This window comes from Denticeps clupeoides, chromosome 7 (genome assembly GCF_900700375.1).
Source record: "Denticeps clupeoides chromosome 7, fDenClu1.1, whole genome shotgun sequence".
Taxonomy (NCBI): domain Eukaryota; kingdom Metazoa; phylum Chordata; class Actinopteri; order Clupeiformes; family Denticipitidae; genus Denticeps; species Denticeps clupeoides.
In genome coordinates, this window is record NC_041713.1 from 19,772,671 (window position 1) to 19,789,405 (window position 16,735).

The window sequence follows — 16,735 nt, forward strand, 5'->3', positions numbered from 1 at the left end:
CCAGAGATGAAGTATGAAACAGAATTCATTTGGCCAACTGGATCCACTGAAAGGGAACACAACAGAACCAGAAAAGAAAAAAAAAAACAGACACACACACCAACTAAACGTCAGCAGAACAACGAAGTGCAGACAGATGAGCGAGCAAGAGCAGGGAAGGAGCTAATCCGGTCACAAAACCCTGACCTGCACCAGCCCAATCATCCAAAAGTGTGTTACACGGGTTCTGTGTGAGTGTGTGTATACACACATCCTCTAATAAAGTCGCTCTAACCACACACACGTCCAACCATCATAAGTTCCCATAGCTTCAAACGAACAAATAACCTGCTGAAACAAAAGTTAAATAAAAACTAAACTCATCAAAAACAAAAACTTGATTGTTTTTTTTCCCCCTCGGCATCAAGTGTTCCATCCTCCAGCTTTCGCATCCAAGACGGTGGTGATGAGAATCCAACACAAGTCCTACCGTAATGATGTATTTATGTACGCATGTATGTATTTATTTACGTTATTTTATAACTTTTATTTTTTTATACTGTCCTTTTTTTTTTTTTTTAAAACTCATAATCAGTCACATCGGGCCAGGTTGCGTATCCTGAGCCCCAAGTTCGGAGATTTTCAGGTCCACGCACACACGCCGCTCTCCCCAGTCACGTGTCTTCACCGCGTGTGTGCGTTCGTGACAGCGTCCGCGCGGGAGTCCAGTTCCGTCCGGTTCGGTTCCTCCCGCGGCTGAGAAGTTCTGCTCAACCCGGCCGCCATTGGCTGCCTCCGCACCGAAGCCCCTCCAGCGTGTCCGCGTAAAGACTTTTTTTTTTTTTTTTTCTTAGAAAACTACGCTTGTAACATCATGCATCTTTTGGCATCTTTCGCAAGGTCCCTTCTCAAAGTCTTGATGCTTTAGAAAAATAGTCTACTTTGTTTCCTGAAGGCCGACGAAGCCTTCAAATATAATCTTGAGCCTGAGAGAGCGAGAGGGGGCGCGAGAGTTGAAGAGAGACGAAAGGGAAACGAAGGGAGATGTGAAATAGTGGCGAGGGGTGACGGGAGACCCTCATTGGTCGTGTGTGTGTGTGTATGTACTGTACACTGTACAGAATGTCAGGGTGTGTTTGTGCATTTCTACATGTGTGTGTGTGTGTGTGTGTGTTTTTCGTGCACAGATATTCACACAGTTGGGGTTCTGGATCTCTGCATCAAGGCAGTAATGCAAAGCATTGCCACAGCGGGAGGAAAACACACAGCTAGCACACTCCAAGTGTCTAGTCTGTGTGTAAGGTGTGGTAGTGTAAAGTAAAAGGCAGTTCAGCTGCCGTAAACGACACCAGGGCTGCCAGTGGGAGCCAGTGGTTGAAATGAGTAAAGTGGTAGTGGTTCCGAAGCGTTCCACATGCTGCCCCACACACCGGCGGAGGTAGTCGCAGAGAACCGTACTTCATTTGATCAGCCCCACGGGGAGGGGACAGAGTTCCTTCAGAACCCTCCTTTGCCAACATGCCCAAGGTCAAACTTTTTGTGGTGCTTCCTGTGGATTATTTCTACATACCAGCTCCCACATGAGAGCTGCTGCAGCCACGTTCATGCTGGGTGTTTCTCAGCCCAACTACCTTCATTTAGTCCGTCACAGAGCCAAAGGGGGACATGTAGTGTGAGTGTGTGTGTGTGTGTATTTGTACTGTATGGGTTTGTGTGTGTGTGTGTGTGCGCGCTCTCTTTCCAGCTCTCTCACTCTTGCCCTCCCTCCCCCTCTCTCACTCTGTAAGCAGCTTCTTAAGGGACTCAGCACTATGTGCACCTGGGGTTGGGGAGGTGGGGCGGGGCGGGGGCAGGGTTACATTATCCGGTTGGGGTGGTTGTTATGGTAACATCATAGCAGGATGCAGCAACGGCAGAATCTCTGGCGACTCCCACCGACCGAGGGAGGAGGAGTCACAGGAGCAAAGTAGGCGTGGACTTTGATATTGGGCAGATGCGTCTGCATTGGCAAAGAGAGACAGGGACACAGACTTTACGGAGTTCAAAAATTCCTAAAAATTATAGTTTTGTTTTTGTCTGGGATTGTTATATATAGTGTTAAATATTGTTATATTGGGATATTCACATATCCTTAAATAGAGATGATGCAGGTTTTATATATATATATATATATATATATATATATATATGTGTGTGTGTGTGTGTGTGTGTGTGTGTGTGTGTGTGTGTGTGTGTGTGTGTGTGTGTGTGTGTGTGTGTGTGTATATACATATATACACACACACACACACGCACACAGCCACTGCCTCACCCTCAGGCGTTTGATGCCAGTGCGGGTGATCTGTTGGCAGTCATAAAGCTCGATGCGGTCCAGACTGTGGCAGGTCTTCAGGTGCTCCAGGGACGCGTCCGTGATCAGAGGGCAGTTGTCCAGCTCGATCACCTCCAGCCGGTCGTGAGCACACGGCCCGCTGCCCAGGTGCCTGATGCCGTCATCCGTTATCAGCTCACAGTGGGAGAGACTCTGGGACGAACACAGCAGAGCGGTCAGCTGCGCTCTTTTATTTACAGTCCTTTAACAGTCCTTTAATCCGGTCTAGAACCCTACTGAAATCAAGACAAGCTACAAGTCAAACCAAAAACAGAGTCAACACAAATTATTCTCAAAGTACTCAGAAAATGTTTATGTTTTATATAATGTAAAAGAATGGATTGCTGAATATGTTCATGGACATGGATTCAGTTTTCAGTAATCACCACCACATACGTTCACATTAAACTTCCCTGCATATTGTTTTTATTAGTTTAGGGTAAAACAATTGGAATTATTGCATGCCATCTAAATTTTTGATATTTACTGGAATTCATTATAGGATTTATCTTGTAGAAACCAGAATTTCATAACAAGTAATATGGCAATTAGGCATGGGCAAAAAATTGTTCTTGAAATGAGTCCACAGTGGAGCTGAGAACCGTGTTATTCAGAATTCAAAGACACACTGTGTGAAATTATACCAAAAAAAAAAAAGTCTTGTTTGCTTGGCATTGTTTTAGAAAAGCCTTTGAATGCTTCTTTAATCATGAATGAGAAAACCCAACACACGCATCCAGAATAAGCTTTGTCTCCTCACCAGAACTTGAAGACGAGGGCAGTGAATTGACAATTGGATGAGCGTGCCATCTGTTATCTAAAATAGGAGGCAGAGAGAAACAGAATACAGATGAATGGAATGTAAATTTGCACTTGAAATCCATTCATTCTGTTCAGACTGATATACAGAACTGCGCAAAAGTTTAGGCAGAGGTGAAAAAAAAAAAAAAGAGAGAACACCCGTCTAAATAATTTTTTGCTTTCCACTGAAGCCCAATGGGGAGCAGCCAAACTGTGCTAGCAAGGTTGTGAACAGTTTCATGACAGATCACTACATCAAAACTGAAAACAGCAACAAGACACACGGTAGTTATACTGCATCAGCAAGGTTTCCCAAATCAGGAATTAAAGCAGACTGGGGTTTCAAGATGTACTGCTTAAGCTCTTTTGAAGTCGGGGCTGGAGTTTGGGATCTGGTCAGCATTAATGGAGTCATCAATGCAAAGAACTACAGACACTTATCAATCACACAACCCCATCCCCAAACACTGCGGTCACATGAGCATTGGAAATGTCCCACGGTGTGATGCAAGATATGTGGCCTAGTCTGATGAACCATGATTTCTTGTGGCTCAAGTTGGGTGCATGTGCAAAGCGTGTGTACAAAAAATATTTGATCCATGGAGGCCCACCCTTGCAACTTGTTGGACTATGGCCTTGGTACCAGATACAGGATAGGTTCAGAGTTCATAAATTAATTTGCTGGCACAAGACGTACAGAGATGTGTTGTAGTCCTTCTACACTCACCTGGACACATTCTTCTAAATCCATCTTTTCCAACTCATGACAATTCTGCAAGCAGAACAATCAGTAGTCATCTGTAACAGTGTAGCTCGGCATTCAGGCTTGTGTGTGTCTGAGAGCGCCGGCAGACTCACCCTCGCTAGTGTGGTGAAGCCTACGTCTGTGAGCTGGGAGCAGCGAGCCACTTCTAGTATTCTAGAAGAGAACGAACATGCAGACCGATCAGGTGCTGCTACAGATCACATGTGTACTGTAATAATGTGAGTGTGTAAAGTACCTGAGTCGGGGACAGTTCTGTCCCAGTGCATTGAGGATGGCATCTGTGATGTTTGCGCAGCCAGAAACACACAAGGACTGCAAACGATGACACCCTCGACAGATCGTGATCAGACCTTCATCCGTGATTTGCTATTCAGAATTCCACATATATGTGCAGACACAGATACACACACAGCGAAAGAGAAAAGAGAGTAGAGGATTTAGAAGAGAGAAGTTAACTGGGTGTCAAAGCAAAGCAGGAAAACAAATGTGTTTTGGCCAGCCCGATTTCACACAACATTAGCTATGTCGGCTACAGCGAGGTCATCTATCCCCATCTCCATACACTGAACCCCCCCCCTCTGTCTAACCTCACAGTCACAAAGAAGAACCCACTATACAGAGGCAGATTAGCAAGGGTCACCTCGACCAGGCCAAAATGATAGTGAGAGAGAAAATTACATGAAAACAATTCCTAGTACCTTAAATAGGGGTGTCTCATAATTAATGAATCATGATGCAGACGTGGATGATTCATCATTGTGCAGAACATAATCGATTATGATGATGATGATGATGATTATCAATACACCATGTCAATTGTAACCCAACCATACATATACCTTGATATTAAATCCAGGGCAACAAATGGCATGAATTGAGAGTTCTGGAACCTACTGCTGGTATTCCAACCTCAGAAAGTGTGCCATGAACTTGACTTCAAGTCAAAGCGCAGATCCACAAGAACAGACGTTATAAAGTAAAGAGTAAAATTTTGTTGAACTTTGACCTGCGCACTGTGATGAACTGTCGCACCACCAATAGAAACAAAGCTCTGAAACCAAGATGGAGGACAGGTTGATTATAGCAGTGATTTTAAGTGGATTTTAGAGATTTAATTCAATAGTATCATCTTACCATGTATCAACACCAGAAAAACACCTGGTTCAGACGTTCATGTGAATGAGGCCTTAACTCTCATCTCATGAAAACATAATGTGAAGTAATGTAGAAGAAGTGATGGAATGCATCGTAATGCATTGATAAATCAAGGCATCGATAATCGTAATTGAATCAAATGGTAAGACCAGTGAAGGTTCACACCTCTACTATTTAATAATATTAGGACGGGATGCCAGTTCTAAGTTGGTAGTACAAAAAAATCCTCCCAAAACCCAATACATAAATTTGACTTCACATTATTTGAAAAACCTGGATATATATTGATAATGCCAATGAAACTGCATGAGAAAACCCAAGAATTCTACAAAGCACCTACACAGTAATGTTTAGAGATATGGTTCTTTAAATAGCTGACGCTGCTGAATATTTTTGTGGTTCAGGTAGAACGTCAAGCAAAACATGACAAAAGCAGGATCTGTTTACACCATCTGTAATGTCGGCACTAACACGGGATCATGTCTCATTGAAGGAATGGTTGCTAGATTTACCAAAAAGTGCACATTCAAAGGATTTTCAAATGATTAGACTTCATATTAAAATTGACAAGTTAATATCTGGGCCTTGTTCTTCTTGTATTAATTCATTTAATTAAAATATGACCAGCATATTTTCAATCAATCATTCAACATATACAAAGAAAGGGACTTTAATGAAGCACACACACAGACAAGAGTGAACAGTTTAACTACAGTATGTGTTTATCCAGCAATTGTACTGAGTGTGGCGTACAGCAGCTGCTTACCGAACACGTCTGCAGGTTGAGGGTGATGAGCTCCGGACAGTGAGCACCAATGTGCTTCAAGGCCTCATCCTCCAACTGGAGACAGAGTCAGACAGAGACGGAAGGTGGGAAAACATACAGTAAAATATGCATTTAATATTGATATAATATGCTGCAAATCTAATCTTTACAGGAGAGGGAGTGCGATATTGTGAGATGCTGTGGTGTTGTGATCTTGACAACACCCACTAGTAAGAGTGGTACCTGAGTGCAGCCTTTCAGGAAGAGGCCTTTCAGTCCAGGACAGCAGCGCACCAGGGCCTGAATGCCATCCTTAGTGACCTGATCACACCAGGAGATGTTCAACTGCTCCAGCTGGGGACAGCCCTCACTGTGTCAGCACACGCACATACACAAAAAAGAAAGTGTCACACGTTAGTCACCTGCAAACAAGTTAAAAGGATACTAGGTGAAACAAAGGGCTCAGCGACAAGTCTGTAATTGGAATGATTACATTCATATTGTCAACCATTAAATATGGTGATAATAGCAGTATTACACTAAAAACAGAGTCTGGTGTAATCAGCTGTAAAGCACCACATGTATTATATAAGTATTTATTTTAGGACAATATTGATTACAATTCGACAATAATGTACAACAAGAGTGTATAAAAATGTAAGAGTGTAAGACGAATCAGAATTCAAAATAGAAACATCTTAGGTTTGTATTTGTGTTTATGGGTATTGGCTGAGGATGTGTAACTGTGCTTAAGAGGAACCATACAAAGTGCCACATGATTTTCTGCTTTTTTTAAATAATGGCTGCCAATTCGGACTCTCCACTTACAAAATAGTCTATGAAATATCCAAACCATGCACAGGATTTTTTTTTTTTTTTTAAATACGCAGGGAGCAGCCAACTGATCAGCATTGTGAACTTGGCCACAACAGACACAGCCATGGCAAGCTCCACAATGGATAGAATATATTTCATTAAGGTGTGGGCTGGTTTTGCAAAATATGATGCAGATATTCATGGAACTTTGTTCAAGCTGTAGTGTCTTTGCTTTAGTTTAAACATTATCATTTATATTTTTCTTTAATTACAGTTTACTGACTATGTTGCTTCCATAACTGTACAATAACTATGTATCAATACAGTTTTCTACCATGATCAAAATGTCTGGTCAGAAGTGTGATATAATGCACATATTATATTATGATTGATATTATGCATGTTTGCCCCATTATTCTTGGGAGTATACTGCTCACCTGAGAGCTTTGAGTGACAGGTTGGTGATTGAGGTACAGGAGGCAAGATCCAGGTGCTTCAATTTGGGACAAAACTTACTGAGGCTATTACATGTGCTGAAGAGAGAAAAACAGAGTTGCATTCGTCAAAAAACAACTTGATCGGATCCAGTTGCAGCATCGGTACAGTTGAGTACAGAAACACACACACACACACACACACACACCTGTCGGTAATCTTGGTGCAGCCATTCAGACTGAGCAGCTCAATATTTCTGCAGTTCTGGGCAAAGGTTCTGTAAGAAAACAGCGCAGTTTAACATCCACCACAGCCAGGAGCACCAGGAACAGTATCACGTCTCCGTCCTCACCTCCCTCGCTCACATGCTCACCTGAGAGCACTGTCTCCCACTCCCAGACACCCTCTGAGACTCAGCTTCCGCAGAAATCCCCCACAGCGCTTCGAAATGTTCTCCACAACACGACCCTGCCACACACACACACACACACAGTGTCAAAAGAGAGAATGCGCATCCACCACAGTAATTGTGCAAGCAGACAATGGATAGAATGAGTGCGGTGGGCGTGTCTCTCTGACCTCAATGTCCCTCTGGAAGTCAAAGAGGTCGATGCGCTGCCAGTTACTGCCATCCAGAGCCAACACGTTCCACGACTGGAGAGGCAAGGAAAAGAAAGGACACTTCATCACACAATCCCATTTACGCTAAGCACAATCAAGGAAGGCCAATCCACCATCCCAGATCCTGCCCATCTCATTGCTTTGATTTTACTGAATCTATTGTGTGAGGTAATGTGTGCTTTTATTTCACAATCGCCAGTACAACGCCACAACCTTCAGGCAGGACGGTGTCTGTTTCACCTAAACAGTGGAATACACATGAACTCACCCGGGAGACCTGGGCACAGCGACACAGGGTCACCACATCGAGAAACGAGAAGATTCTGGAAAACAGACCATGATGGATTAGGGTCCAGGTTGCCATGGTCACCGGATACTGAGAGAGTTCGCTCTAAATAAGCAGAATGAATAACGAATGGGGGGAAATAATGAAGTCTGGACAGCCAGACCCTCAGATTCCTGAAGGATTGCCGAGAGATCTACTGAAGTAGCTTGTCAATATGTGGCCGGGCTGTGCAGAGGTGATGACTACACTGATCACAGCAGTCACTACTTACCAACTAGGCACACATGACTCATACAAGCCACATTCGGATAGAATTTCTCTGTAGAAGTACAGCCGTCAAAGCAAACGCATTAACGCATTTCAGTCATTTTTTTCCCCTGATGCAATCAATGTTCTTCTCGTTTGACTCTTTAAATCATCCGCACCCTTTAAATCGCGTAACTGGATGGGTATTTACTTAGGCTCTCTTGGGGCTATATATTAAATTGGCATAAATGGCGTCTTAATGCAACTAATCACTCAGACATGAGTGCCAACAGAGCTGAGGTGAACCAGAGAGCAAGTTCTTGGGCAGGTTCAATTTTTTTAAAGAATCAAGCTAGCAAATTCGTTAAACCCATTAAATGTTATAAAGCCTACTAACAAAATGATTAGTGTTAATAGCAATGGTGATGGCAAGTGCCGCATCGACTAAGGCCATAACGGAATTGGGTCCAACTTTATGCAAATTGGTTCCTTTTGCCGGGTGCACTACTACATAACATTTGTGTACATCGTTAGTAAGACATAAATTAACTGAGTGTGTATGTGTGTGTGCGTGTGTATTTTTTAACCCTGTTCTTGTCAGTGGACGGCATTCCACCATCCAGGTCGGCTGGCCAGTCTGATTACTGCGCTTGACGGGCAAGATGAGTTGCATAATAATCAAATCAGGCTTAACAAGAAACGGCAGCACCGTAATACACACACATGCGTTACCTTAGCAACAGCTCCTTGGGCAGCTTTTTATTGATCACAGCCTCGTCGCTGTTTGAAAACATCTGATGAAGAAAAGAAGAAAAAAAAAAAGAATAAACAACTTCAACCAGATCATTTCACCCGAGGTGCACAGCAAGCTACGAGAGGAGCTGTAGCATAAAAAAAATAACCGTATGTTGAAACACGGAATACGCAACTAGCATACCAGGAGCTGAGAGCGAGTGTGCTAGCTTGAGTTTAAGTGGGCGTGGCTTTAACATGGGACACATCTGATTGGTGACAATCATGACAGTCGATCACACAGGGACATCAACGCAAAGTGACTGGACACAGGGGGCGGCCCACAGCCGTTTTCAGGCCGAACAACATACGCTGCGCTCTGCCCTGAAACCCATTGTTTCCTATGGAGCGGAAGTCGGTGCCGAATCCGAAACACTTTCACAATCTGACCGTTAGGGTTCCGTTGAACGCCACTCGCTGATTCTGGAGAGGAACGGTAAGCTGCACGCCGCTCCGGACAGAGCGTCGCTCGCCCAGGCCTGCTCTCCCCACCGCAGCGTCTCTTCTGACCGCGTCCCCAACGCTCCAGTCTCTCGGTGACGGACTGGTTCCAGCCCACCCAGCGCACGTGTAACCCGCAGCAACCCAGACATTAACCGATGGAGCAGAGCCTGAGGGTGCAAAATCGCATTGTTGCAATTTAGAACATTTCGAATCGATTTCGCCATAACAGGTGTGGAACGCCAACGCTGGGATCACTACACACACACACACACACACACACACACCTTGCAGCTATTCTGTACAGAGACAAAACCAGTACATTCAAACCCAGAAGCGATTGTGAAACACTGCAGCATAGCACACAGTGACACAAGGAAATGTGCCCTCTGTATTTAACCATCACCCTTGGTGAGCAGTGGGCAGCCATGACAGGCGCCTGGGGAGCAGTGTGTGGGGACGGTGCTTTGCTCAGTGGCACCTTGGTGGCTCGAAACCGGATGGGGACCTTCGTCAAAGGTTACCTCCCATTTCACATGCTTTGTCCGCCCAGAGAATTTCACACCCCTCCCCTAAAACATTATCTCCACCGACCGTCGTGGTTTCCAAACGTTTGAAGCATTGCAGTTGCACGTGACTGGATGTAAGCACAAATGTTTAGTTCCGTTTGCGCCAAACATTGTAAAAGGGTGAATGATGTTGCTGATGTCATTTCTGTGAACGCCCGCTCAACCTCTATAGGCCGCTTTCCTCCTCGTCCCGCCTCTCTCCTCCTCATTAGCATTTAAAGCGGCTGTAATTCTGCACCACGGCTGAACTTCATAAAGAGACTTCAGATACATTATTAGGGGACCAATAAGACCACTATAAAAAAAATTCATGTGTTTTCTTGGCATTTCACCTAATGCACTCACTGTCCAAGACTGCCTAGTCCTACTCGGGTTGTGGTTGCTGGAGCAACCCTGGGACACCGGACGTGCATGCGTGTGTGTATACAGACAGTTCACAGTCACCAATACATCTAGTGTAGGTGCCATTGGACAGTGCAAGGAAACCGGAGAGCCAGGAGGACACCAACCTGGGGAGAGCAAATACACTCCATGCGCACAAGGTCCGAGCCGGGACACAAACTCACAACCTTAGAGATGCAAATATAAACATCCAAGTGTCTCAAGTTTCATTCTTCACTTTACTCCTCAACAGGTGGATTATGAGACACATTCCATGTATTCACTCCATGTACTCTTACGTACACTAATAATGAATAGGAGCTGTCTGTGGTGATGGGTTAAGGCGTTAAAAAATTCGGCACGCCTGCCTCACACTCAAACAGGCGCCAGCAGGAATTTGATTCAGACCGAATCATTCACGGCACTCAACGAATCGCACTGAGAACAACAAACCGGAACCGCCGTCCGGACCTGCAAAACCAGCTAAACGATGCCAGTCAGCCACCCAGACCAGGACTAACCACCTGGCAAGCCTGTATTTCGCCCATCTCCACAACGGTGACTGGCAAGCCGACAGTGCAGGACCCCCGCATCCAGAAGCCCCCCCACTGTTAACGCAGCCAGAGTTTTTGTTGCCATGTTGGTTTATTTCCAACTGGTCCTCTGTAGTCCACAGCTGGGTGGGCCACTGACGCCTGAAAAAAAACGATGACACGGCACATTAACGGAGCAATGGCCGACAAGAACCGTCCTTGCGGTGGAATATGAGCCATATTCGCAGTCAACTGGATTGAATTATCGTTTGTTTTTTTATAAAACATCCCCACCGAGAGCGCTTTTGTGCATGTGAATTACAGTGACCATGATAAAGCAGAGCTGTACCGGTTATTCCCGGCCCAATCCACACAAGTCCTTTAGCACCGCACTACAATGAAAGGCAACGCGTTCCCACTACCTGGATAACCCCATATTACCACACGCTACCACCTCTTTACAGCGTTACTTCCATAATTTACAACATTATTTTTAACGTCTCAAGCGTTTCATTTCGGCTTCAAAACGACCAAACCGCGTCTGGTTTCCAGCCCGGGACCCACATTCCCAGGCCCTGCTGTCAGTCGGCTTGCTGCGCTCGATAAGCACGTCGGTGCCGCGCCGCACACGTGTGCGCGCACGCAGCGGCGGCCAGACGTAAACACGGCGGTTGAAGCGGGGTCAGGCGGAACGCACAGGCCCTTCGGATCTGGGGCGAATTCGGAGCGCCGTCCCGCTCCTGCTTCAACCTGCGTGACGTGGGATCTGGGGGGGGGGGGATGTCTTAAATTATTCATATTATTAGGATCCTGTTATAGCTGCAGCACTGCGCTGCGCGGCTGGATATCCAAACGGCCACTGCGTCCCCACGCCGTGAAACGCAAACATGGCACTACATACATCACGGTCAGGTCACATAATGTGTCATTTACACCACTGAATAATGCATCACGTTCGTATTGTCGTGTTGTGTGCAGTTGGAATATGCGCGTATGCATGCATGCATAATACATTAACGCCCACCTGTTAATTTCGAGCGGACAGGGTGTCGTGTGCGCATAAAACGAAACACTAGATCGTCAGCGCGCAAAGAGCTCTCTGGCGGCGTCGGCGAATATTTCCAGCTCCGTCGAGATGCGCGGCTCTGCATTCTAAAAGATCCACGGTCGTTCCCGTTTTTAATGGAGCCGCCGCGTTCGTGCAGAGCTCCGTTTTTTTTTTGTTTTGTTTTTTTGCCAAATTAATCACGGTTTTGAATTCCGCGGTGCTCGGGTAGTGGACGATTACATTTTCGTAGCCAGGAGAAAGCAGAAATCTGGGCTCCTGCGCCGTGTGTAGTGGGCGTGCTGCAGAAACGCCGGCAGGGGGCGCTGTTTCGCCCACAGGCGCGCACACACACAACACGGCGAGGGGGACCGTGAAATCAGACCGATACAACGAGCCACGACACAACACTTTTCTGCTGTTACACTTTTTTTGTTGCTGTTGTTGTTGTTGCGGAAACTCGCTCGAGTCCGGGATCCACCCGAATGTCTGTCGAAGTCGAAAAGCGCCTGGCGACGCACTGCGGCCTTCCCGCAACCGATGCATTACAGCCGGGAGGAAATAAAATAAAATAAAAAAAAGAAGTAAACCGCGTCCCGGCGATGAAGCCGCTCCGCCGGGTCCGGGCCAGGAGGTCCGGGCTCTCGGGCCCGGATCCGCGGCGCCGTCAGCTGTTGCGCCGTTAAAAATAAATAAAAGCACGCAAATCCCACGCCGCCGAGCCGGGGATTAAACAACAGCCCAGCAATGACACGCACTCGGTCAACGAGCAACACACGCACACAACACAACACGTCGGTTGCATTGGTCGTTTTGTCCGGTTTCGGGTTCGACCCCCTTCACCGGGACGCGGCGAGTTAGCGACACAAAGTTTCACCGCGGCCCAGGCTACGCGACAACCGCCACGAAGGCCACTCCGCTCCGAAATAAAGCCCACCGTGGGTGCCGTGAGGCCCGGGGATCGCGGACCGGGTCCCGGGACGCGGCGCGGCGGCCTCCGCCGTCCATGTCCCCCCCCCCAAATAAAAACGGCAGAGCACGGGCGGACGAGGCGGACACCCCAAATGTCGCGTTCGTGTGTTAAACACGCGTGAAACTGTGCTGGCTTTTTGGTGGGGGCGAGACACGTTTGTCCCATTGTCTTTGTTTTGATGTCACAAAGAAGCAGAAGGCGACGCGATCCCAGCTCTCTAATAAAAAAATGACGCCGAGATGAACGCCTCGGTGGACCGTGACTGTCGTGGCGAAATTAGACGTGAATTCGCGCTTTGCGGGAGCGGGATGTTTGACCCAAATCCCAACTGCTGACTGCGGAAGCCGCCGACTAACTCGGTAACCCGGAGGCCGAAAAAAAAAAACCCAACAAAACGACGACAAACAGGGCGCCCGTCGGCCGCGCTCACCTCGAAGCGGCTCCGCGACACCCCGTTCACCTCCTTCCCCATCGCGGACGGCGCACGGCGGCCGAGCCCGACTCGAGTGGTTACAGGCGAGGCGCCGCGTCCGCGCCGATCATGCCACCGACTCGGGGCTCCGCCGCGGGGTTCTTCTTCTTCTTCCCGTCTCCTCCTCCTGGAACCGCGACGCGATCGCGCAGGCTGGCCGCTGGAGCCCGGACCGCGGGCGAAGCCTGGTTCTTATCTCCGTCCCCGCCACGGGTCTCTTCCCCCTCCTCCGTCGACACCCCCCCACCCCCGATCCGAACGCGCGTTCGGCTGTTTACTCGCCCGCGTCTGGCCGACGAGGAAACGCACGCACACACACACACGCAGGCAATCAAATATACGTCGGCGGATCGCCGCGCTAAACTGCGGCCATTTATTTATGCGCCGGTGACATGTTTACGCCGCGTCGGGGGACCGAAGTGGCGTTTTCTGCACACGCGACTCCCTGGTGACAGTCGCGTCTGAGCGTTTTACGGACATAAACAAGTCGAGGGCCGAGGAGGACCCCGGCCACGTCACGGCCCGCACAGACATTACATCCGTCCGTGGACACGTTTTGACGGAGGGCCGTCGAAATTCCCGGGGTGGGGGAGACCATGACGTGGCGGTCGGCATTTACATCGGTTTATTTAGGTAGTTGCATCCATTTCAGCCTTTAGCACATCCCAGCCAGACATGTCTTCCGTCGGCTTATATCATTTCTTGTTCGGCCCGACATGAAGAATAAAGTAGTTTTTAACACCGCCTGGTCGCGGCTACGCCACAACTAAGCTTTCAAATATGGACACTGAAGTAAAACTCATGTTGTGAATGGACGAAAAACAAGAACTTTTGTTTAGGTAGCGTGAAAACTGCACTTCCGCCTGTGCAGAGCACCGCCCCCAAACATGGCAACCAATCAAAGCCATGGGGACGGTCTACGTCATTATAGCGCCAAAATAAAGCATGGTTGCGACAGTCCATGACCAAAACAAAACTTTAAACTAAAACATAGTATTTCAACATTTAACTGAAAATGTGGGCTTAATACTGGAAATCATTCATTATCTCGAAAGCCTTTTCTTTAGTACTAAGGAACAAAAACATGCCATTAAATTATTTATGTATTATGCACAAGGTAAAAAGAATAATACAAAATACAATTAAAATCTTATTTACGGACACCAAATAATATACATATTAGAAAGAGGACAATATAAACTGGTCAAAAAACACTTAAACAACACAATGTAAGTCCAAGTCAATCACACTTCTGTGAAATCAAACTGTCCGCAACACTGATTAATAATCAATTTTACTTGCTGTTGTGCAAATGGAATAGACAACAGGTGGAAATTATCGGCAATTAGCAAGACGTCCCCAATAAAGGCGTGGTTCTGCAGGTGGTGACCACAGAACACCTCTCAGTTCCTATGCCTTCTGGCATATTTTTTGATCAGTTTTGAATGCTGGTGGTGCTTTAGGTAGGGTGGTAGTAGCCTATGAACCAGAAGACCCAGGTTCAAACTCACTACTGTATCTACTGATTGTCATTCACTCTGGTAAGGGCATATAATAAATGCTGTAAATGTAAATTCTTTCAAGCATGAGACGGACTTTACAACCCACACAATTGGCTCAGGTAGTGCAGCTCATCCAGGATGGCACATCAATGTGAGCTGCAGCAAGAAGATTTGCTGTATCTGTCAGCGTAGTGTCCAGAGCATGGAGGTGCTACCAGGAGACAGGCCAGTACATCAGGTGATGTGGAGGAGGCCCCCATAGAAGGGCCACAATCCAGCAGCAGGACCGCTACTTCCATCTTTATAACAGGAGGAGCACATCCAAAGCTCTGCAATACGACCTCCAGCAGGCCAGAAATGTGAATATGTCTGCTCTAACGGTCAGAAACAGACTCCATGAGGGTGGTATGAGGGCCCACTGTCCACAGGTGGAGACATTATCATTTCCAGATGAAAGCAGGTTAAAGCTGAGCACATGTGGCTGAGTCTGGAGATGCTGTGGAGGGCGTTCTGCTGCCTGCAAATTCCTGAAGCATGAAGCGGTTTAGAAGTGGGTCAGTAATGGTGTGGGGTGGCATTTCTTTGGGGTGCCGCAGAGGCCTCCATGTGCTTGCCAGAGGCAGCCCGACTGCCATCAGGGACCGAGCTGGTGCGGTTGGCCCTGGGTTCCTCCTAATGCAAGACAATGCTAGACCTCATGTGGCTGGAGTGTCAGCAGATCTTGCAAGCCGAAGGCATTGATTGTATGAACTAACCCGCCTGTTCCCCAGACCTGAATCTGGGACGACATGTCTCAATGAATCCACCAACACCACGTGGCACCACAGATTGTCCAGGAGTTGGTGGATGCTTTAGTCCTGGTCTGGGCAGACATCCCTCAGGAGACCATCCGCCACCTCATAAGGAGCATGTCCATGTGTTGTAGGGAGGTCATACAGGCATGTGGAGGACACGCACACTACTGAGCATCATTTTGACTTGTTTTAAGGACCTCACATCAAAGGTGGATCAGCCTGTAGTGTGTTTTTCCACTTTTTGAGTGTGACTCTAAATCTAGACCTCCATGGGTTGATTAAATTTTATGTCTTTGTTGTCCACACATTCAACCATGTAAATAATAAATTATTCAATAAGAATATTTCATTCATTCAGATATGTTTGTATTCCCTTTATTTTGCGCAGCATACATAAACTGAAATAACAATAAAATGTGGCATGTATGAGATTAGACCAGAGCATATGGGTGAAACAGAATGTTCTAACAAATAAAACAAATGCAATATGGTCAACTGTTAATATGGGTGGTGGCATGAGGGAAAAAACAAATCATGCTGCTCCTTCATTTGGTCAAAAAAATGCAATAACACCCCTGGAAGACAACTGAACAGGACTGCTTCATAATATCAAGTTAGCTCATTATCTTGCTGAAAGAGGACGCCGCTATTAGGGCTGAACCTATGAAGGCGTATACTTGGTCGGCAACAATTGTTAAGTAGGCTTTTATTGTTTGTACTGCCTACTTTTTGTAGATCCAGTTGGGTTTCCTCTTTGCTTTGCTCTGCATGGCTGCTAAGCCTCCAAGGCGGTGTGTTTGAATCCTGTCCCGGGCTAGGCGCTTTGGCCACTCACCTGCACCTGACCTTCCAGCATGGGACCCAGCAGCCGCGGCCCTGTACAGGAATAATTTGCGATGTGACGCGACTCAGGGTACTAATTTAATAATATCATTGGGTGGTAGTGGCCTTGTGAGTAAAACACTCGCCTAAGAAGCAGAAGACTTCATGG

The 16,735-nt window shown here is 46.8% G+C and overlaps 1 protein-coding gene across 3 annotated transcripts; it reads right to left on the bottom strand.

The window, feature by feature from the left end:
• Positions 1-489: 489 nt before the first annotated feature.
• On the bottom strand, positions 490-13,684 carry fbxl20 (F-box and leucine-rich repeat protein 20). 3 transcript variants are annotated; one of them, XM_028987093.1, is made up of 16 exons: positions 9,365-11,532; positions 9,180-9,226; positions 8,975-9,036; positions 7,979-8,033; positions 7,669-7,743; positions 7,463-7,557; positions 7,298-7,366; positions 7,092-7,187; positions 6,082-6,208; positions 5,839-5,913; positions 4,153-4,283; positions 4,010-4,070; positions 3,879-3,923; positions 3,111-3,167; positions 2,291-2,503; positions 490-1,978 (listed from the first exon to the last, which is right to left on the bottom strand). In XM_028987093.1, exons 3-16 carry the CDS (start codon positions 9,034-9,036, stop codon positions 1,871-1,873), a joined length of 1,269 nt encoding a protein of 422 aa, XP_028842926.1. In that variant the 5' UTR covers positions 9,180-9,226; positions 9,365-11,532; the 3' UTR covers positions 490-1,870. The 3 variants fall into 3 exon arrangements, with proteins under 3 accessions (XP_028842926.1, XP_028842925.1, XP_028842927.1); XM_028987092.1 differs by lacking the exons at positions 9,180-9,226; positions 9,365-11,532 and adding an exon at positions 13,407-13,684; XM_028987094.1 differs by lacking the exons at positions 9,180-9,226; positions 9,365-11,532 and adding an exon at positions 11,983-12,717.
• Positions 13,685-16,735: the final 3,051 nt, after the last annotated feature.

Coding starts and splice junctions, on each gene's coding strand:
- fbxl20 (XM_028987092.1), bottom strand. CDS start 13,448: ATGGGGAAGGAGGTGAACGGGGTGTCGCGGAGCCGCTTCGAG. Junction 6,209..7,091: donor CTGTCACTCAAAGCTCTCAG/GTGAGCAGTATA, acceptor GTGCTGACACAG/TGAGGGCTGTCCCCAGCTGG. Junction 3,924..4,009: donor GCTTCACCACACTAGCGAGG/GTGAGTCTGCCG, acceptor TTCTGCTTGCAG/AATTGTCATGAGTTGGAAAA.